The sequence below is a fragment of the Melopsittacus undulatus genome, chromosome 2, assembly GCF_012275295.1.
Source record: "Melopsittacus undulatus isolate bMelUnd1 chromosome 2, bMelUnd1.mat.Z, whole genome shotgun sequence".
NCBI lineage: Eukaryota > Metazoa > Chordata > Aves > Psittaciformes > Psittaculidae > Melopsittacus > Melopsittacus undulatus.
Window position 1 is genome coordinate 94,211,754 of NC_047528.1, and position 23,749 is coordinate 94,235,502.

Here is a 23,749-nt window from a genome sequence, read left to right on the forward strand (position 1 = left end):
AGGGAAATCCCACCCTTGGGCCTTTTAGCTCACCCAGGATTTATAGACAAGTCAGCAGCCAGATTTAAAGGGATGGTCTTTGACGGGTGAAGGTAAAGGTACTGGCCCTCTTCTTACTTCATCATCTCACTGTTTGGTTTTTACTTAGGTTATCCTTGCTACATAGTGACCTGGCAAAAAAAGTCAGCAGTCCATGGCAATCTTGTTCAAAAAGTACATATATTTAATAATGATAACAAATACAATTTTTTCCCCTGGAATTTCCACTACTGTATTTCAGTAAATCCCTTCTATGGTCACTGCAGTTTGACTGTACATAGCTACTGTCTAAGCTGGATACACGGTTATGTCTTAGCTTTGTAGTACTCATATATTCTCTATAAATATAATAAAAAGATTCAACATTGTTTTCAGTCTGATTCTTACACATATTTACTGGGTTTTCACAAAAAATACACGTCTCTTTTCTGCCTGCCCCAACCTTTTATTGGGTTCCAAATAAACCTGAGTTTGTAATTCAAGTCAGTATCTGCCATCTGTTCAGGTACACGAGTCTGACGCACACAAAAGACAGGATTCCAGTGGTCTCTGTTTGCTAGTTTTGCAGCACAAACATGTTCTTAGCATGAAGAAAAAGAAAATGCTTTGATGTTTTTAAACGAAAGGAAGAGCTAAAATGGACCCTTGGGATGCACAGTATTCTAGGCAAAGAGAAGATTACATTTTTCAATCTGAAAATGAGTAAAATTATTTCAGGGCTGTCTTATCATATTGGGATTTTCATATATATTGTTTTACAGGTAGCTTAAGTACCCCAGAGGTGGGTCTCCTCAATACAATGGAGAGTATAAGACACATATGGGCTTCCCCATACTAAACTGATGGATGAGCTTCAGTGCTGAGGTGAAGTGCCCACCTGCAGAGAGCCCAGAGAAGGGCATTCTGGGAATTCTGTTCTGCTGGCTTTGCCAGCAAGCATTCAACATACCGAACATCCCAGTTATCTGTTCCATCACTATTTGGATTCATGTCCAATTTCTTTATTGCAGATTTTGGTGTAAGGCCTGTGTTATGCTGAGAATCAGGAACACACACTCAACTATGGACTCTGCTGGGGACCTTCTCCCCGCCTCTGCGGGCTCTCCTACCCCAGTCTCTGTGTATATTTCTCATTCAACTGGAAGGACAGTTTCTCAAACAGGGGCAACTCTCACATCTGCACAGACACCAAAGCAATGGGGCCACAAAATCGTTTGCAAAAATATTGACGTAAACAGGATATGGATTCCTACCAATGGTCTCAATGCAAAATCCCCACCTTCCAAATCCAAAAAGAAAACACCTCTGCAGCGTGGGTTTTGAAATGATGTTAAGTGGGTGGGCAGCAGTGGGGCATAAGCAGGCCAGAGCTGCCTGCTTGGGAACCAGATTGGAACAACCTTTGTTGAGATGTCCTGTGCACACAAACACATACACAAGCGCAGCACAGACAAAACAAAAGAGTAGTCTTTGGCTAAACCTTCTAATTTATAGGAAATGCTTTTAAGACAAAAGCAGAACAAAAAAACTGTTGCCAAGCTCTCAGATGTATCATTTACTTAGAAAAACAAGACCAGTATGCAAAGATGGTGTCTTTTAGAAAGTTAATCTTCATCCCGCATAACAATACTGAATTTTTGGTAACCACTGCATTACCAACATTGCAGTATAAAATGGTATTGGTACAGGTTCATGTGTCCTTTTATCAGTCTTTTTAGTTCACTGCAGTCTCTCAGAAAAGCTTTCAAGCGTGTCCAATGTTGCCCCGTTGTAACAGGGGCTAATGCAGGGGTAGGTGCACCATGGAACTAGTACAGATGCAAAAATCGAAGGTGACAGGATTGTTTAGACACAGCGTGTTGTGATGTGGATTACTGTTTGAAGCATCCACCTGCAGACCTGTCATATGAAAGGCCTCTAGTGCGGTGAGTTTCCATGTGATGAAACTTGGTTTTAAGTAATCATGTTTCTTCTGAGTGACATCATTAAAACATCATTTTCTTTAGGATAAAAATGATTTCACTATTAGCTACTTTAGGTAATTAACAATCAAATCTGCTTTGGCTTCCAATACTCCCACTTTTTTCTGAATGTTTAGATCAGTCGTGTCTTTACTCAAGCTTTACCAAATCTGTCTTCTTGGCAGGGCTTGTTAGCAAGTTGACTTTGGACATAGTACTTTGAGTTTTCCACTTGTCTAGCCACGTGAACAATGCCTATAGTTGTACCACGTACTGTGTAACACAGGCAAATGGAACATGGACAGTCTTACCACAGATCCTGGATGGGACTGGCATTCATGGCACCACGCAGATTACCTTCATGAATCAAACTGTTAATGCTCGCTGTTCTTCTAATCAACCTTACTGCAACACCAGCTGCATAGCTCTTTCAAGACATGTTTTACTATGGAGTCAGATGCCAAATGCTAATATTTCTTACCAGCACAAGCAGAGCCCTTTTCTTTCAGGTTTAATATGTAGGACAATGCCTTCCATACAAGCAGAACTCTGATTTTCCACTCTGAACCACTGTGGTGTATTACATAGTGACAGTAACATGCCTGTAGCTTTCCCTTCTTGTTAAAGGTAAAAAAGGTTAGGTCCCAGAGAACAGCAGCACAAATCCCAGTACATCAGACTAACACTGGCCACTGACAGCATCTGCTGCATTGAAGGAAATCTGTGTCGGGCTCATCTGCTGCAGCTGAGGCATCCTCGCTTCCAGTGGCTTGTCGCTTGCTGATTGCATTGTCTGGCTCCTTTTCCGCAGCATTTGTCCGATACCCATCATGGGGAACCTGCCTCTGCTTTTAACACAGTTAGGGCTGCCCAAGGGGTTGTTGGAAACCAGCTGAGTAGGGGACACTGCTTCTTCCTTCGCTGGATATGCTTTTTCTTCATATGTGAAAGAGACCTGGGTGGGATGGACCGGGGATGTACTCCCTGCCTGAAAAAGTGGGGACAATGTCCTTTCACTTGAGCTTTTATAAGGGAAATTCATTGGCGAGCCTAAAATCCTGTACTGGTGAGAGGGGGAAACCTGGTCTATTTGGTCCTCTCTGTCAACCGACTCGAAGGAGTGCACAATATTAAGGATGAGAGGGGAGTCCTTTGTCCGGCCCCCGATCCGGTGCGGCTCCTGCTGCGGAGACTCCTGCCTCTTGAGGAGCCGAGGAGTTCTGGGGGGCGGCTGCTGGACTTCGAGGTACTCCAGGGAGCTGGAAGTGACACAGCCAGTCTTGGCTGCCAGGGGTTCATGGAAAGGGCTTAACCCACCGCTGGAGTCTGCAAAGCAATCAGAAAAGGAACCAGAAGAGCAGATTGCATTTAACAGCACTGCTTTCTCTGCGTTATGGCAGACAGCATCCAACACCACCTTTAACAAATTTGAGAAGAGTGTGACAAATGCACTAGCTGAAACAAATGGTCTTGGGGATATACTCAGAACCTAATTCCCTGATTCTCATTTGATACTTACGTTGTTGTTTCATGGATAAGTTATCTGCCACTTTCCTCAAAGGCAGGCACAGTGCTTAAACTGAGTAAGACAAGGACATGGAATGGAAAACCACAGATGTCTTCAGCTGTTTGTATTAATTATACCCTCTAAGGACATGTCTGAGAAATCTCACATTTCTCCTTTCTTAGCACAACTCTGCATGGGTTTTACTGGGCCTGCACACTGTATTCACTGACATATCTAGACACACAGGGGACAATACTGAGTTAATCCCTAATGTCTCTCCTTCAATTTTGGAACAAAATCTGTTCTTGGTTTCACACATGTAAATATGGAGTAGCTGCACTGGCCAAATTCAGGCTGTTACAGTTGGAACAGATTTGCTGCATCTACTTTAGCAAGTATCTTCCTCCAACAGGGACCAAATATAAATGGAACAATCTTTGCAGGATTCGGCCCAGTAAAACAAAACAGCACGTGGAGAAGATCTGCTCCATTTCTATAGGATGCTGGCACTTGCTTATGCCAAGCTAATCTCAAGAAAACACATTTTGCTTCTTTTATGGAAAGCTCTCCAAGGAGCCTGCTTTGCTTGGTTCCCCCTAATTGGAAGAATAGTGGACTGGCAATTAATCACTGTCCACAAGTTCCCTTGGTCTCAAACCATCTAAAAGGGATATAAAATAGTTTAGGTCTGTCAGCCTTCAGGTCACAGCCACAAATCTCACATGTATTTCTTTTGAAAGGGATGGTCTCGGCAGGGATTGAGACCTGAATGGGATGAAATCACCCACATTGAGAGTTGTCTGGGAAAAGCAGACCAGGTTTAATCTGACTAGTTTCTTTCTAAAAGTGGTCAAAATTCTTTGACCATTCAATTTAAGAAGTGTCAAAACACAGTTTCCACAAGCAGAGAAATGCTTTAGCTGGAATTTGAATCACGTTCAGGTTTCAGTTCAAAAAAGCAGGGAGACACCTAACTCGGCTTATTTCCCCCTCGGCCTTCTTCCCAAAAGGAACAACAATCTCAACAAAACGAGCACTTTTAAAATGTTTTTTTTACATTTCTTACAAAAGAGTATGTCCCATTTCTGACCAGCTCTAAAACTACTGCTATCGTGCAGCAGAGGTGCCGTACTCCCAGACAAACACTATTCTGACATTTTTTTCAAGCAGAAAGCATCAATTGATAAATTGATAAACAATTATAAATGAAGTCATGAGAAGAAGCATGAAACTACAATAATCCACCACTCTTAATAACCCACTGACACCACAGTAAATGCTTTGTTCTCTGCTTTTCCCCATGCTGCTCTGTAGTGACCTCCCCTCATTTAGTTCTTTCATTTAACAGTTGGCTTCACCACATTCCTGCTCCCCAGTGTGCACCACCAACACTCCATTTTCCCTGCTGACTCCCCTTTTTCTCCAACTCCTCTCTTCCACCTCCTTTTGCGAGCAGCTCTCACCCATACCTCCCAGGCTGCCTCCTACCCTGCGTGATTAATGCTCTGCTCTCCTCTGGCTGCCTCATCTTCTCCTTTCCCTGCTAATGCTTTCCCCGCTAATGCTTTCCCCCTTCCTTTTGCTGCCTGAAATTTGCTGGGGCTGGCAGTCCCACCTGCATTTCCTCTCAGCTGCCGTTTTACCCTTTCTCCACCTTCAGCTTCTGCCTACTGCTTCTCCCAGGGATGCCACTGTTACCGGCACTCTCCTCAGGGGCAGGGACTTCTGCCCCTGCTGCCCCTTAGTTCCCTTTTTGTAAAACACCTTCTCCAGTAGGAAGAAGCTTGTCTACCAGCTTTGGTTTGTCAGTGATCTGGGGTGGGTGTTGATGCTTTCAAGGCACTAGTGTGAAGTGCAGATGATTTTGCATAAATACGTATAAATAGGAAAAGAAAGCTTTTTTAAAACACTGTGGGAATTTTATCAAATAAAAAGAGAAGTAAAAGTGAGGATTCATGACTGCTGAACACTGTCATGGTTTCCTTAGGATGTTTGACTATATTATCCAGTCCTCCTTCACATGCCACCTCCAAAGCAGACAGCTAATGCAAGCCCACGACTATTTACTAACACAAACACAACACACAAGACACTCTCATTAATAGTGCACATGCCCACACATGCACATGCGCACAAGAACACACCACTGGTATTGCTCCCACTGACCTTTCTCCGAACTTCCAGCCTTGGTGACTTTCCGGTCCTTCAGCAGAGCCTTGGTGTTCTGTATCTGTGAGATAAGACAGGAAGAAGGCTGTCTATATGAAACTGGACTTTTCTCAGTTTTCTTTGGGAGCTGACGGTGAAGAATCTCCCCTTTCTTTTCTTGTTCTTTGAGTTTTTTGTCCTTTAAGTTGTAAAACAAACAAGAACAATTTGGTTTACTTAAGGGAAGCTTAAATGAACCCCAGACTTCTAAGCACACCACTTACCAAAGTCGAATTAAAAACTGTACATTTACAAGGAACTTATCCTGGCTACTCAAAAACCCTCAATCTTCCATGTCTCATTATCCTCAGATCTGTTTGACACGATTTCATGGCTCCCATCTGCTCTGACAATCATGCAGTGTGAAAGCTGGCTTTGGAAAATTAAAGGAAAAGGAAAGCTTTCTCTTCAAAGGCCATTAATCCTAGAAGACCTCACTGGTTTAAGCAGATAGAGGTTTGTGCTCCTCCATACTTGAAATCTGCCTCCCTATTTAAGCACTGAAAATAGGTTTTTGATTTCTCTTTATTGCACTTCCTGTGGCATTTGAAAAGGTGAGCTGGAAAGCTTTAGAGAAGCTGAGTCATTTACCTTCTGTCCAAACAAGTTTGGGAGGAAAAAGCCCTTACTTTTACAGCATCTCTGCAACTGCAGAAGACATGCAGGGGAAGAAAACTGCTGACACAACCCTTCACTGAGGTCTAACTCCTCGTGACGGGTAAGGCAACTGAAGGGGGATTGCAAGCACCTACATCCTGAAAGATAGGTTTGATCTCCAGCAGTGACAGAGTTAAGACAAAAACCGGGAGTGGGACTCTGAAGTTTTCAAAGCACTGTTTTACAGGGAAAATTCATTGTACCTTCTTTCAGCATGAATCGCTAGATTCTACAAGCTGTATAACACTCTCTACCTGCCACTGATTTCAGGGGGAGCAAAAGTTTTGTTTCATAAAAAAGAGTCATGCATCAAATTTATGGGTTTGTTGTGCTACACCTCAAAGGCCTCAAGGATGTCAAAGCTGCATGATCTGGTTTGAGACACCAACCTCAAAGAGGTGGGGCTTCTGGTCCAGTTACTTCGGGGTTGTTTCTGCGGTTGTGATTCTCACTTAAGCAACATGTTTTGCTGTGTCCTATTAAAAAGTCAGTGTAAGTACAAGTCTTTTTTTGGACTCACAGGAAAGTTCCTTCACCCAGTTTTGTGCCTGTATTTTGTCTGATAATTATGCACTGCTGAAGGGCTGGCTCTCCTGATGATTTTCTTTCGAAAGTTCATTGACATGAAGTCTATGAAAACCCTCAGATGCAAAGTAATGTGCATATATATGAGATAGGGAAAAGCAAGAAAGAAGCAGAAGACAGTTTGGGTTCTCTTGGAACACTAAGTAGCTCTGGAAACATATTAAGGCATCTAAAAGGAAGATAACTGGACTGCACTTGTTATGATCATTCCCAACTCAGACACAGTTCCAGCTTCCTGCACAGATGGTGTCTGGGCACCACTGGGCTCATTAATCTTTGATTTCTCAGAAGTTATGGAATCAAGAGGAAGAGTTTCAGTGAATCACAAACTGGAGTTTTTAGTTTTATTACAGAAGTGGTTAGGTGACTTGGAAGAGCAAGAACCAAAGACCTTTTGTGAGGTCTCCTTTTGTGCATGCATTTTTTGTCCCCAGCCTTCTTTCCATCTGCCCTGATCTCCAGTTTCTTTCCCTTTAGCTAGCTAAAGCTGGCTAACCCTTTCATGGAAACCAGCACATTACAGAGCCATCATCACTTTGCTTATGTGATACCTCTTCTTCCACCTGCTGCTCTTCCCTTTGCCTTTAGAGGCTGTAAACACCTCTGGCACGAACCGTTTTTTCCTTCCTGGACATGCTGTGCTTGGAACGACACAACATCTAATCAATCCCAGGCACTATCTTGGCAAGCACAGTCACATACTGATGACGATGAAGTAATAACAACAGCAATAATAACGATAAATCTGTGTGAATAACAAGCTGCAACAATAGAGGCAGTGGGAGCTGTATAGTTAACTTTGAGCTCACCATAGCATTTTTCCTCTCAAGGCTCTGAAACTCTGCTGCCAAGTTCAGCAGAGACTGGGCTCTACTGAGTATCTTTTTTTAAAGGTACTTGTGAGGATGAGATCAAGTGGTGACTATATTAAGCCTAAAGGAGTTGATCAAGATTGTTAATGGCTTTCTGCTATTTTGGATAGGTGAGGAAAGAATTTGCATGTTGGCTGCTGCAGCATCTGTCAGAATGCAGGACAATTCAGTGCTGCAATATTTTCAGCCTAATGGTGCAAGAGCGAAGCTGCAGCTCCTCACCTGCCCAGTGCTCCTGACTTTGTCTTCACACTGCTGCTATGGTCTCTAAGCAGCAGTCACTCCATACAATTAAAGCACCCATAAAAAGAGAAAATTCACATATCTATATAGGCAGTTAATTAGTTTACCCTGGGTGAATGTTGCAAATAGTCTTATAAGTAGTTTTAAAACTTACCAACATTGTTTCTATCAGACGATGGTCATGAGAGGGGAAACGACCAAAACCCTAAACTCTCAACGTGCCACATACTATTATATTTTAAAAGGAAAGGAAGTTTTCCTTCAGGGGAGTTGTAAAAGTTTGCTCTTCACTGTACCATGCACAGCCACGTAACGGCATGCTGTCACACAATGCAGGAGTTGTACCAATATGTTATACTTGAATAGGTTTGGCATTACATCATCCTCTGCTATTTCCTGTCCTGACCTCGACCCTAAAACCTACTCTTAGTCCCAGCAACGGATTTGAAAGGAGGATAAAGGGTATTTGCCTTGGCCATGTATGAAATGTTGATAGGACAATGATACAAGTTCTCAAAAATTGTCCATTAGCTACCCTGTGGGAGGCAGGTATCCCCAGTGCTGGTCCCCTAGATTTAGTGTGGGGGGTGGCAACTCATCACCTAAGGCATCTCCAGCAAAAACAAAGAGATGGGGAGAGAGAGACAGACTGCTGCCTTCCTCCCTCCTCCCTGTGCACTATGGGCACATCCACTCTGAGCACTAAAATGAAATCAGCCTGCAACACAGCCTGTCTCCTTAGCACCAGCAGCAGTTCCCAGCACCCTCAGCCTTGGCATGCTAATCACACCACCCCAGGTTAGGAAACCTAATGGAGAAGAGGGGCTGGGCATGGCCGCTGCCCGTGTGCCTGCTGCCTGCTCCTGCAGTAGGTGATGCTGCTGGCAGGCAGAGGCAGCCCTGGCCCAAGGCAAAGTCCTTATTTCACATCACTGGAGTGAGGTGGAAGAAATTAAATCAGCTGGCGAAGCTGAGGCTGACCGGCAATCTCCCTGCTATTCCCATGGCAACACACAGCTACACTCTGTGCAGTGTCTGCCTAAGGACCAGCTCCCTGTAATAAGGGACTCTGAACTCTGGAATATTAATCTGTCTGAGCTTACAAAATCCCTGCCCCTGAGTCCTGATGGCACCCACTGAAACCAGTGGCATGAGTTAGACACTACCAGGATGTGCTCCCATCCTCAGGAAGGCATTTTAGGAGAGATGCCTACCACAGTTACAAATGGCAGTAACATCCAGGATGTGTATTCACGTGTGCTGCTTCAACTGTCCTGGTACCTTGTGTAAATACACCTAAAACCATACAAAACATGCTTTATACTCAGCTATGTCCATGCAAGGAGAATATACTGTATTATTATCAAAGTGTCTGCACTGTGATTGCACCAAGGTAACTATTTAAAGAAAGAAATAACACCCCCTCATCCTCTAAATAGCTACACTGGGACTAACTCTGAGTGAAGGAGGTACACAGAAGCTGTAAGGTAATGCCTGGATGGCAGGCAGACTCATCCATGGCTCTCCATTGCTGCACAGAGCAGTGACACCAGCAGCTTGAGGAAGCTGGCCCAGAGAGTCCATGCATCATCCCAGTGCTTGCTTTCAGATGCCTGTGTTTCAAGGGGAAGGTTTCCCTGCAACAGCTGGAAGCAAGCTGTCAAAAAGTGTTTTGAAATATTCATTGAGTCTACCCACTGCTGATACAGTTAAGTAAGACAGTTTTTGATTTATGTAGGAAAAGAAGAAGGACTTTGCCCTGATGTTGCCATCTGGCTTGCAGTTCAACTTGTCTCACAAGCAGCCTTTAAAATAAACAAACCCAGCCATGAGACAAATCTGCCCCTGCAATTAGCTCATCAGTCCGGCATGGAACAGTAGCTTTTGGAAAAGGTAGGCTCCTCAAGAGTACTGCTCTTCGTGTTGGTAGGTAAGACTTGCACAGCTCATATTACCCTTGTAATTTTAGTGCTTGGCAAAGAATCAGCCAGGGAAGAAAAATTCAGCCATAGAAGACTCCTATTATCTGATATGTATTCTTTTCAAGCTAACTACCTTCTCTGTTTGCAGGTAAAAAGACTGGAGACCAACAGAGAAAAGGTAACCTGGTTAAAACTTTTCTCTGGCCAAGGGAAGTCCCTCACAATGCGGTGGGCTAGCAAAAAATACTAACCTGGACAGAGTTTTGTTCTAATAGTTTGATCATTTCTGGTAGTCAAACCAGGGCTGTCGCAGGACACCAGGAAAGCCAGGTGACTTGGGAGGACCACTATGTCTGCCACTCAGCTCTCTGCCCTATGCTACCAAGGTCTTGGTAGAAACACAGTTACGGTCTTCTTACAACACCAGCAACTTGCAATTGAAGTGAAACTACAGAGCCCCCTGAAGAAGTCTGCATTATTTCTTTGCTAAATAGAGCATTTTAAACTTTCATTTTCCTCATAAAAGTTGAAAAGCTGAAAGTCACCTTTACACTTCCATTCTAGGGAGATGATAATGGTTCCTTTGAAAAGAAACGGAGGAATTATTTGCCCTGCACAAGCAAGGCCAGAGACCTTATTTTTTTTATTCCACAGGTCAAGAAAACCACGGCCTTATTTGCAACCAACACGGATCCTCGAACACAGTCTGTTTTCAAAGTACCTTAACAAGCATTAATAAGCGTTACCTCATAGGAGTCTTTATTTGCCTTGTATTTTTCTATCTGGTACAGTTGGTTCCTGTGACAAATACTGTCCTGGCCTTCAGACTTCTGTGGAGAGAGAAGCATGGAAAAGAAAAGTATGCAAGACAATTAGAGACAACTAACATTCGATTACAGCTTTCTGGACCATATCCACTCTTGGCATTCAGCATACAAAGATGGTGAATTTGGTCCATTACATTTTAAATATCATTGATGACATCAACATTAAAACAAGCTTGCTAAAAGAGCTGATAAAAGAAAAAAAACTAAGAAGCTGTTGTCAGATAGGAAGGCCATTGGGGGTTACTTCTCTGAGGAGCCAGCCCGTTAAGAACAAAACTCCATACAACCCACTCTCCTGACCATGCAGTCATGTAGGCGGCTACAGACCCTCAATTAGTTAATACTCCTTGCCAGAGCACAGGCAGCTGTGTGGAGAGGCTGAGGGAAGAGAGCATGCAGTTTGTCTTTGTGCGCTCAGCTCCCCATGATGTACAAGGAAGGATGACATGTGGCAGCAGAGTCCTGCCCTAGAGAAAGCTGCTGCGCAAACCCATCAGCAGTGTTTCTGACCCTCAAGCCAGGAAAGTCAGCAGGAGATGATGAGACTTTATATTCATTTTATTTCTCATGTAAAACTGTCAGCTAAGTTTTCACTTAAAAACTAAATAAAATCTTAATAGCTCTTAAGCTTCCTCTTGATTTCCTGAATCAAATTACATTGTGTTATTCGTGTTTCAAGTGGCAGAATTGTCTCAGCATAGGGACACATTACACCAGAAGTCACAAGTAAAGCTCTGCATGGCAAAATTTGCTTTCTATAGGGTAATTGCCTAGCCAGAGGGGAACTCCTGTGGAAACAGGCACTTGTGAGATATAAAGCCTATCAGCAATTATCTCTGCAACCTGGGGAATTCTTATCTGAAATAATGTTACTAGGTTTTAGGAAATACTTCCCATTCATGGTTACTACTACAAAATTAGGGGAAAACACCCCAAGGCTAAAACAAAACCAAACCAACTTGGGTAAAGCCTTGAGATCTAATGCCAGCAAGCAGGGAAACTTTGAGCACTTTTTGTACCCTGCTCATCCACTTGTCCAAAGAATCAGCAGCAAGCAGTACTTACCCTAAGGCTTGCCAAGTAGCGCTCCAGCTTCTTATTAAGTAGAAAGTAGATGGCAAGTGTGTGACTTGCCCTGTTTGAGAGCACAGTGTTGATGACATCGCTGTTCTTGTAGCCGAGCTTCTCAGTCATATGGAGCAGCACGCTTTGGCTGAGGTCTTCAAGGTGAATCCTGCACAGAGCGAGAGGCAGAGCATGCCATTTGTACCATCCTCCCAGCGACAGAGCCTTGCCAGCCATGGGGGACATGGCAGAGTGTGGAGAAGATGCCTGAAAGGCTCACTAACATGGGAGTGATTAACTCTCTCCTTCCATGATAGGCATGAAAAGGGTAGACTATTCAGGAACCACGGACACCATGGGAAGCTGTGACAGCTGAACTAACAGCACTCCTTCCATCATTTCCTACCCTGATGCAAAATGGCACCATGATGCTTGGGATGCCCTGTTAGTTATCCTACATTTGACCGGTGAAGACTATTAAGATCATCCATCTGGTTTTGAAGGAAAAGGGTAAAATCCTATTCAGGTATCTACTACTGGCTTTCTGAAATGACCCTTTCCTTGTAATCAAACACCACTGCATTCAGCTTCACCCTTACATGTTTACAATATTCATGCCATGGAAAAGAGACATTTAGGGAGGGTTATTGCAGCACCTCTCAAAATGGTAAAACTGCTGCTTTACTCACGCTGGTTAAAAGCGTAAGATGTGTTTATGTATGTGCTCTTCTATAAAGTCTATAACAGCCAAGGCAAGAAATGGAGTACAGCAGCATTGTGGAGATGGAAAAGCGTCTTCTCAACTCAAGTTAAAAACAGATTTTCCAAAGAACTCTGCTCCTATTTAGACCTCTAAATGTGCTGGCCAGCTTCCCAGATGTACCCGCCAACTCCCATCCATTTCCAAAGAAATGCTGAGTTTCATTTGGTTTCTAAAGGATATTCTTTGCTCCTAACATCAAGCTTAATGTCTGGCTAAGGCAACTTTGGGGAGCTTAGGGTGCGGGCTTTTTCATAACCTGCCTTCCCCCTTCAAAATAACCATTCTCCACCTTTCTCCACCTGCTATCCCCCTGTCCTGTGCACCTGTGATGCAACAGCACTGACAGCAGCCTGGGTCGGATGCAGAAGACTTACACAAGATGTGAATCACAGTCTGGAAAAGCTCAAATAACTCTTTTCCTTTATTCGGCAAGCTTATTAGCATTCGTTCTGCAGCTAAGGAATGCTTGGGGTTGGGGGGTTTTAAGTTCAAAAGCAAAACTTATCTTGGCTTTTGCACGTTAAAGCATCTGGACAGCAAAAGAAATTCAAGCAATTTCTACTTCAAGTGCTCAGCAAAATGGGATTTTTTGCTTGCCTTCAGGGAATTTATTTAATAAAAGCAAGCTTATAAAAAGCCTGAGAGAATATTCTCCTGAAAATGCAGTTTCTGCCATTCTTCCACCTTATCTCTGTGCTCTCCTCTTTCCTGACATGCTTCTGTCTTGGGAACAACAGGTATTACCCCCAGAATAGTGGAAGAGCACTGCAAGAACATAATGTAGCCTCTCACTTGTGTCGATTAAGAAAGGAAGTGATTCTTTGCAAATTCAGGAGTGGATTTTTCAGAACTATTTAAGCATGTCTTAACTATACCTGCACACTAACAAAAACTTGGTGAAATTCTGTTGAAGCTGACTCTGGCAGTACTTTCTGAGGCAAGCTCAAAAGGAGTCGAGCCATGTCTTTAAATAGTTCAAGCTTCATAGGATATTTTGCCTTTAAGGCTCCAGTACTACAAAGTCTATGTGGATCGTGTTTGGGGTATCAATTAATTAAACTAAAACAATATTCCCCCCCCCCAAAATGAAATTAAAAGAAAGAATATGTATGGTTTTTATAATTTACAGCTCCACATAAAATCTGGGTTCAGACAGAATGAGCATCTTTCTACTTTTCTTTTGATTTCAGACCAAGTTATGAGAAAAATAGTGCAATGAGAAAGAAATGAAACTGTTGTGGGTTGGTTTTTTTCAATAGCAAAGCATAGCATTCCACATTGATGTTCCCTTTAAAGTGCTTATAATAGGAAAGAATTATCATTATCACCATATACACATATATGCATGAGCAAACATGCTCTCTCTATGGTTCAGCAACACATTTTCTTCTGTTCTTTCATTTTATTTGCTTGCCTTTAAAAGGGAATGATTAATGGGCACTCCATAAATAAAGAGCATTGCACAGCTATTCTAATAGAGGCCAGCCTCTTCTTTAAGTCACCTATCTAACTGCACCAATGAGCAAACTCTAGAAGGAACATTTCCACCATGACCTGATTAAAGCATGACAACTGCAAGCTTGGAATGACAGCGTAGTCATGAAAATGTACCCACAAATGCAAAAGAATTGTGAAAGCACATTTAAGCCCTATTTCTGTCTTCTTTCCTCTTTTCTGCAGGCAAGGTGCACACAAGCAAGTGAATCAAATTACCCACACAGCTCTCAGTTAAACTTTCACTTAACAGATGCCACATTTGGGAGATTGATTAGACTCATTATGACAGTGATTTCATTAGCTTAACGACTCATTCAGTTTACAATTCTTTTCTCTCTCTTTACCACACAATGTTCACATGCACAATATTTCAGTACAGACCAATGAACCATAGAAACTCAGATCTCCTTTTGTTGGACAGCATACTACACAAATTAACTCAACTACTCTTAAATTTGCGGCAGTAATGTCAAGATAATGGGTCTGCCTGTTCTCACTCTTATTCCTTATGAAACAATTTTTCGTAGGGGCCGTATTTATATTCTGCCCACATAGGTCTGGGATTCCAGGCAGCTGCCTTCACATTTGCCCTCCCCATTTCAGTGCATGGCTAAAGTGATGCCTTCAGGCATTCAAGCTGCTCATATTTTGAAAAGCAGATTTTGAAAAGCAGAAGACCTGTTATTCTTCTCAGGTGAACAAATGGCATAGTCACAGTGATTCTCCACAATGCCCTACTTAAAAGTTCAGACACTACCTCTAGAAAGGAACGTTTGCTGCTAAATTAGGGCACCTCCCTTTCCTGTCTACGCAGAGGGAAGGAAGTTCAAGTAGGAGCCTGGACCATGCAGGCTGTGACCAACATGTCCTCAGTGTCACTTAGGATCTTGGCCTGCAAGCCAGTAACTCTTACAGTGAATCTTCTGCAGATACTAGATGTGTATGAGACGTAGCTGATGGGCTTTGACACAACAAGAAGATTATCTGATCAAATATATACACATATTTCTAAGTGAGTTGCTTGAGGCTCCATTTACAGTCACTGGAAAGGAACTCAGATCTCCTGGGCACAAAGTCATCCTATTGCAGAATCAAAAATAAGTCACATTAATCATTATTTAAAAGTGCCCTTATTTATCTCCAGTGACTGTAATGAGAGCCCAGGCTGGCTGGCTCATCTGTCAACTCTACACTGCAGTTATTTAAAGTCAAGCAAGATTATTTCTAACCAAAACAGACCACAAGCATCTTCCTTTTTCTTTTTGCCTGAATGGTTGTTTGTCTGGCTGTGAGATTTGTTGTCTTTTTGCATTTAGTTATGCATTCAGCACTGTACAGGTGTTCAAGATCAACAACCAAGAGAGCAAGATCATTTAACTGATCTTTCTCACTATGGTTTGCAACCTCACATATTTATCACAAATAGGCATAGCTTCTACTGGAAAAGGAGTTTGGCTTTTACTGCAAACAAGAAGAAGATCAAAACTACCTGTCACATGCACCCATTCTAAGTTCTGGAGCAAATTAGTCATATGATCTACACCCCAGACCACCCTGCAAATAATGTATTGTATGCCAGCTTCTAATTTAAGGTCTTGGTTTTGACTGTTTCAAGCAAAGCATATTCAGTGGCCAATCCTACCAACTTCTAGGATGGAGTCACAAAACCAATCCCAGAAAATGCACTCAGATGCTGTCACACTAATGGAACTGAAACAACAGAGTGGTCCGTGTTTTAATACACATAATGTACATACACCTGGCAGGCTTTCTCCAGTCTTTGACATGGTACCTGTTTGGATACGTGACATTGGGTGGTGCTCTTCCAGGGTAATTTTCATTAAGCCATCGATTTGCAAGTGCCTGCTGGATGTTTGGTCTCTTTGCAGGATCTGGTTCTAGTAGAGATCGTAGAAAGTTTATGGCCGCTGTAAAGAAATCAAGAAAAGCACCCCAATATGTCATCTGTTTTATGACTAAACACAATCACTGAGTTACTACAGGTATGTGGCCTGACCAAGAGTATACTGAAAAGGAACATTTTCCTTAAAGTATGTGCTAATGTTTTTGTGAAAAAAGGAAAAAAATTGGTAAGGGATTAATAAGTAAAATACACAGTTATTTATAATCACAATGATTTATAGAGTCATAAAAGAGAGGAGAAAAAACACCTTTTGTTTCAGAGCATGTTTGAAGTTTATAAGCAGGTTAGCCAAAACTTAAATTTTTGTGTGAGTTCAAGAGGGTGATGTCAGGTCAGAGGCAAACTGCTCAATCTGTGCTTGAAGCAGAAGGAGATGGATTGGGGGTGAGTGGAGAGGAGAGGAGGGATGCAGAGCTAGGAGGGAAGACAATGGAGGTTTGGGCTCCCTTTGACATTATAAGGACAAATTCTCTCCCAGCTTCCATTCAACTCACAGTCACTAGCAGGAGGTTTCAGCTAAATTAAAGGAGTACAGTAAAATTAATGGGCTTCATTCTGTTTTCAGATACTGAACCTTTAACTTTCAGTGACATTCAATCATCCCCCAGGAGTTTCTTGCAAAAGCTCTCCAAAGCACTTTTCTGATACTTTTTAGTCATGTGCTTCCTATATGATTAAAAGCAATGAAATCAAGTGATCTGCTTAAAGACTCACATGAAGTGCCTATGTGAGCTGAAAATAAACTCTCTTTTAACTAGGACTGGTCTTTATTTCTCAAATTATCAAGGCTAGGTTCACTTTATCAGCTTTTTCCCACCTTCTCCTGCAGCAGAGTTGCAGTTTCCCTCCTACGCTCTCCTGAACATGTCATGTCTACTCGTCTCCTTACTTGTGCAGGTGCCCAGGGCAGTGGCAGTCCAGGACCACTGTGGCATGGGACAGTGTCCTCTGGGATGTGTCTTCTGAGTGCAGTACAACCAATACAACTACTTCAGATCAGTGCGGGCAAACCAAACCCCTTGAAGGCTTGTGTTACAGATAGAACTGGATGTATTAATATCTCAGTGCTAGAAAACTGCAGTATTATGAGCTGGTCTTCCCACTCAGATTTATAGGTCTTTGGTCTCATTGTCACAGCATGCTCACACAGCACCACACCATGCCCTACTCCAAACCAGTGCAGCCACAACATGTCCTTCTCCACCACCAATACAGCAAAACCCTTCTGAATTCCTATTCCTATGTGCAATTTAAGGAGAATAATATGCCTGCTGGTGAGGCCACAATGTCCTCACCTGAAAAGGGCATAAACATTAACCTAGGCACAGCACCGCTGCCCTTCACAGGTTCTCTTTGAGAGACTGCTGCCCTCCTCTGTGTTTGCCTAGTTGTCCTCCTGAGCATTTTTATCTCCTCAAGTGCACCCACATCACCTCCTTCTTGTAGTACAAGACAGGACAGCTGGGCTGATGCGCCAGGGCAGGGCAGCCAATGCAGCAATACATACAGTTACGTATTTACTGGTTCAGCTAGGCATCAGCTGGATTTTTTCTAAGCTCCCTCTTCATAAATCACTGATTTATGTGAGATATTTTATTTCAATATTTAAAAAAAAATGTTATTTTCCTACAACAGCAAAATTGTGGAAGCAGCAGGAAAAGCCTATACCTAAGTTCATAAACCTGGAAGCTGATGCTACAGCTGCTCTCTGCATGCTCCAAGTACAACTCTCGGGTATGGAACCCCCATTATGGTAAACAACAAACCCCTTGTTCTTCCATTTCATCTCCTCTCCCTCCAGCACTCCCCCATCTCTGTGTTAGAAACCACATGCATCCCACAGGTTCAGAGGAAAACAAATAAACCCTCCCCAAACCCACACCTTAACTCTCCACCAGCACTACCCTCGGTGTTCAAATCAGCTAATGTCTCCTTAAAAATCTTAATTCCTTTTTCCCCCTTGGTGAAAGGCAGGATGATTAAGTGAAGCGTGTGAGGTACCATGGAGATCAACAGATCCAGACTGAGAGAAACTAATCCTGGAAAGAAAACTCCCCCCAGGAGCCTCCCTGGCTGGCCAGACACAGGAAACGTGGAGGAGACAAGTAACAGCACCTTGGCTGATTTGAGCTGTTAGATGGCAAGAGGAGAAGAGAAGCCTTTTCCAGTTAGCTGTGTGGCTGCAGGACAGCAAAATTAGTCTCTCAAGGAGCAAACATGAAGCTGCCCAATCAATTTTTGGACCCGCTGCATCTGAAGCCATTTGCTTCTGCTGCCCCAAGTAGGTTGGTGAACAAAGGGCGCTGTGAACTGCCCCATCAGGCCCTCATCATGTGAGGCCTCCTTTATGACAAGCTCGAGGACAGCACTAATCTGATTAGCTGGTGACCTGCACTCAGTGGAATTCTGTTCCCATGGTGTAACTTCGAGCAAACTTTGCCCTTTTGACAAATGAGAGACCAGCATCATGGGAAACTACATTTCTCTCTTCACTTCCTTGAGCGCGCTGAGCTCAGTGATGACCAGAAACAGAGCACAATTCAGATGGGGATTACAAGACCTCTACCATTTTCATTTTCCTTCTCATGACCGACACCAGCTTAGTGTCTTGTTCACTTTGCGAGGGTGTGCCTGGTTACAATACAGGTATTGCTTACAAAACTGGCTGGAGAAAATGCAATGAGGTTATTTCACAAGCCATGAGTGAGCTCCATCTAATAAAATCCTTCCTCCAAACTACAGGGATAGATAAGACTATAGCTTTTCTCCTTGTCTCCACTTTATTTCCCTGATCCAGAAGGAAGACCATGAGCACACAGAAGCTGTAAAGTGAAGTAAAAAATGCATGTGTGCAAGGTGAATACCAACTTCCTGAGTAACTGAACTCTGCTCACCGAAAATCAATAATCAGATAGCTATGTTGTTTAAAAAGCTTAATGAAAAATGGTTTCCTAAATGGGAAAATCAAACACTAACTCCAAGCTTTCCCTGTTGCTACACAGTTGCTTTGGGTGCTCATGGTTACCCAACATTTTAACTAACACAAATCAAATACACTCTTGCTTAGTGATAAGACTGGCTGCTTTTATGATTGGTCTGTGTGTTCAGTAATTGTCAAATTAAGTATTAAAGACAATGCAGTGAACAAGCAAAACAGACTCCTGCAAAAAGTCTCCATATGCAAATTTATAGAAAAAGAAAATCCAATTCAAGAAAAAGATCCGTAAGTCTAAGAAGTCAACAAACACAACAATTTGCAGAGCAGAAGCATTTCTACCTACTGATCCATAGCCTAACCATGGCAAGAACAAATGTCATCTTAAATCACAGTTTGTCATGTCTGTGAATGCAGAAGACCACTGACTTACATCAAGAACTGATACGTACCTTTGTTCACAGTGAGTAAAGGTTAACACGTTTAAATCTATTCCATTAATTTGACATCACCTCTGAAAGTTTGAGCTGCTGTAGTTCTCACAGGGTAAACAAAATACTGTTTTCACTGAACACCATAGTGTCAGTGAGCTACAAATGCTACAAGAGAGGCATTTGTGAAAAAAATTGATCTCCATTATAAAACAGTAGGATGAATAAAATAGTAAAATGAAACCTGTTAAAAATAATGGGTTTTTTCTGCTACCCTCAGTCTGGTTTTCTACAGACCTTTCATGGGTGATTCAGCCTTTTAACACATGAGTTATCCCAGTGAAGACAGTGAAATCTCCCACTTAAAGACAACTGAAAGAAAACAATGACTGGGGAAACAGTTCATTGGTTCAAAGACACTACACAGCCATCATATAAGTGCTCTTTACTGCTAAAAGCCTCACTCTGGGAGGTAAGTTCAGTGAGGTTTTTGCCGAACTTGGAAAATGTCTACTATGACATGCAAGTCCCTCAGTCAAGAATAATTTTGCAACTGATGCAGGATTTGGCATCTAGATCAGTACAGCATGAAGCAGCCAGTATAATCTTCCTTTTAATTTACTCACTGGGCCTTTAGAGCATGTGTTAGAACATTAAAATAGCCATTTTGTGCAACTGAATCCTAATGGGAAGTCTCCAGAATGGAAATACCAAAACTAATTGCGTCAAATAGACGGCAAGCCTTGCGGCATCCCAGCTCACTTGTAAACCTACCACTTTACAACATGCCAGCAATATGAACTGCTAGCAGGAAAACTGTACTTCATACAGATGCTGAATGAACAAGGAACAACATACTCTGCTTGATCCATGAATAACCTGTGTGAGAAAATCCTTAATTACCTCCCTTCTTCCATATGTAGGTAAATCTCTACCTGGAGAATTCATCTTGTGAGACAACTTCTAAGGGCTTTTGCTTATACCCTGTAATGACAGTTGTCATCCTTAATGTATTGAGTAAAAATGTATGCTCCATTACCCTTTTTCTATTGGCAATCTTTTAATTCTATTGAATGTTCCTTGTAGACAGGCTGCCAGATAAGGAGAACAGAAGCTCTCCAGGAACAAGAAATTTAGCATACAAAAATAAAAATGCAACTACAAAACAGAGTTTGTTCCAAATGCTGACAACGCTCTTGCTATAAGCTGAAAAATGATTCTGTTGCTTAGTGACACTGCTTTGAAGCAGGAATTAATATTTCTAATGTTAATATATCAACAGTTTTGCATTTTGTGAACATACAAATGTTATCACTGGTCACCGTCCACAAAATAACTTTCTGTATGCATGTCACCATTCCATAATAAATGTGAGGTCATTTGAGGTAGCTTATCACTTAATCCTAGTCACAATAATGCCCAGGAATCTGTTATTCCAAAATAACGTGTTCATACATCCATAGCCTACACTAAAATCATCTGAACATGCAAAACTGACCAACTACTCTAGAAATGCAATTTCACAGAATTCCACGGGTTTGTTCTTCTCTCATATTCAGCACAACTTGGCACTTTTCCAGTTTATGTACAGAAGTCAAAGCAAAAGGATTTACAGTACAGCAACTCCCACAGATCTTTTGGAGGCTAACATGAAAAAAAAAGAGTATTCTTCACAATTAACATGCCATGTTGGCAGCATGACTCACAACCCAGAATTCAACACAATAGTTCTAGCCAACTGGATCTGAACAGGAACCAGCACACCCCCCTGATTACCTGAAGAGAGCTGGGTAGGAAAAGGGTTCATTTCTTTGTCCACCATTTTCTGGTATAAAGCTCTCAAGCTGAATGGCTCAACAGTAAAAGGTAATGTTCCCGTCAACATTGCGTACATGTTCACCCCACTAAAAGAGAACAGAGAGAAAAAGAAACCAAAATAAACAGGAACAAGGAAAAACTTAAGTTTAGGCTTTAGTGACTGTACTTCATCTTTAACATCTGACAGCTATTAAAAAGGACCAAGAAAGCACGCTCTCTTATGTTGCACACAACAACTTGGGGAAGAATTCCCAGCAGTTTGCTCATGGAGGTCACACAATGTGTAGGACATAAGCTGGGAGACACAGAACTAAGCCCAGCTCTTAGGCAACTCCTGAGCTAAATGCCACACCACAATCAAGTCTCTTCTCAGGCGGCATAAACATGCTGCTGTTGGAGGCCTTGTCGTGATGCTGCCCCGGGTGAGGAATGATAGCCCACACCAAGGGAGACAACACAGGACCTGCTTCAGTGCCCAGAAATTAGCTCCATGGCCTCTGATGCAGCCCAAAGATGAGGTGTGAAATATTACATTTTTCAGAGCAGAGAACTTACTGCTTGTTTATGCCTAGCAAAGTCAGGGTTGAAAAGTGGGCTGGGCTTTCTTGGTCTTTTTCCTCTTAAAAGGGCATTAAAGTCAGTTTGAGTGGAATTCCTCCCTTTTGGGAATTTGGCTGCTAAAGACACATATGTGAACAGAGAGAAACTAAACCGGTGTGCTATTATGAACTGTGATCATAGGCACCATTTGTTCAGCTATGGGGAAGGACAGCAGTTAACCACATTTTTTTTCTTTTTTAGTTAAAAAAGCAGGTCATTATTACTGGAGAAATGTAAATGGTTTACAAGAAAGACTGTGGTGTTTGCCTGCATTCCTCAGGGCTGGTACTGTCACCCTTTATGTGGATGGACGGCCCACTGCTGGAGTGAGAAATTCAGTAGCCATACAACAATTTAGCTGTGGATCTCCTAGGACAGATCGCAAATTAGGCTTTAGCAGGGGAAGTTCTAAAGAGCCTTGAAGTGCAATAGGGGACCCATTGGGTCAAATGGAGAGATTAATTTAACCCAGGTTCTGCTCTAATTTATAAACTCTCTGCCAATCTCTCTTAGCAGTAGTAGCACTTATATAGTGCTTCACATTCCCCAAGCATTACAAATACTTCAACTTGGGAATTACCATAACTGTGTTATTTCACTGAAATTTACACAAATGTTATTAACCCCACTTAGTGAGGGAAAGTCTACTGCTACTAAAGCAAAAACTAAAACTCGGCTGATTTCAGCTAATTCTTCACCAGGACTGACAAGGATAGCCAACACCATGTCCATGGTGAACAGGAAGGTAGTAGGAATTGCACAGTCTGTAACAATAGTGCAAGCAAATTCATTGATTCCAAAACATCTTTGTAGTTTCTTCTACTTCTGGCACTGGAAACTTCTGTCTGCTCTTTTGCCTCAACACTAATAAGCTCACAAAGGCTCACAAGTCTTCTGTCCATTTCTACTTCCCCTTTAACGACTGTGTTTTCAAAGTGATGACTTGACTTGATTATCACATTTCCTGTCAGGCTTGACTGTGGATAGTACACAGAGCCCACATGAATGCTTGAGGATCCTCTGGGGAAAACAAAAGAAGCTGTTGGTCCCCTCCAGAGCCATGTCTTCTACTGTGTCTGAACATCACTGATCAGCAGCTGTGCTTTACTGCAGTCTCTCTATGCCTTATGTTCCAGTAATCTACATATAGGTAAATAAATGATGTATTTCAGAACAAAGTAACTGTGAAATTTAGTTCAGATGGTCATGCTGATTAAACAGATTTTCTCGCTCAGAGTAGCCAAATACACAAATAACGTTTTTATTTGAGCAATGGGTAATGGTAACAGTAATAAAAATTGCAAACTAGAGAAGTAACTCACATGGACCAAACGTCTATTTTGGGCCCATACTTTTTCCTTGCCAAAAGTTCAGGGGCTGCATATGCTGGGCTCCCACACTGGGTGCTGAATGGATCAGAATAACCCAAGATGCCTGCACAGTTGCTCAATCCAAAGTCTGTGAAAGGCACAGAGACAGAGTTAGTTATGAAAGAGACAGATACAGTAAAACCACTCTAGAACACAAGGGAAAAAACAGCACATTTTTTTCCAAAAGCTAAGCAATGAACTACCTAAGGAAAAAGTATCAGCCACATGCAAAAACTTTATATAAATTTGTTTCTCCGAGGTGCTAAATAACCAGAGATTTCACAAACAATAAAAAAAAGGTCTTAGAATATGCACCATTACCAATTTCATATACAAAGCAACTGCATTTCATCAGGAACGTGGATGGCAACAAGCAGAGTTAAAATTGTCCCAGGCACTACGTGATGTGCATGGGATAGAAAGCCACCTCGGGCTGTCTTAGATTCCCTACTGCTGTGTTGTGTTGCATTATGTTATGTAGAGGCTGAGTTTAAGTGGGACTTCTTCAAGATTTTCCTCTAAATT

At 42.3% G+C, this 23,749-nt stretch overlaps 1 protein-coding gene across 2 annotated transcripts in view; it reads right to left on the reverse strand.

Moving 5' to 3' along the window:
* Nucleotides 1-1,570: 1,570 nt before the first annotated feature.
* The window catches only part of HUNK (hormonally up-regulated Neu-associated kinase), a 55,175-nt gene continuing 32,996 nt past the window's right edge, over nucleotides 1,571-23,749 (reverse strand). The window contains exons 4-10 of one of the 2 annotated variants that reach the window (XM_034060048.1): nucleotides 23,177-23,312; nucleotides 21,213-21,340; nucleotides 15,939-16,074; nucleotides 11,887-12,055; nucleotides 10,741-10,824; nucleotides 5,674-5,737; nucleotides 1,571-3,326 (exon numbers count right to left, since the gene is read on the reverse strand). In XM_034060048.1, coding sequence (XP_033915939.1) covers nucleotides 2,680-3,326; nucleotides 5,674-5,737; nucleotides 10,741-10,824; nucleotides 11,887-12,055; nucleotides 15,939-16,074; nucleotides 21,213-21,340; nucleotides 23,177-23,312 — 1,364 coding nt within the window. In that variant the 3' untranslated portion in view covers nucleotides 1,571-2,679. Of the gene's footprint in view, nucleotides 3,327-5,673; nucleotides 5,855-10,740; nucleotides 10,825-11,886; nucleotides 12,056-15,938; nucleotides 16,075-21,212; nucleotides 21,341-23,176; nucleotides 23,313-23,749 lie in introns of both variants that reach the window. The other variant, XM_034060047.1, reaches the window with a different exon arrangement.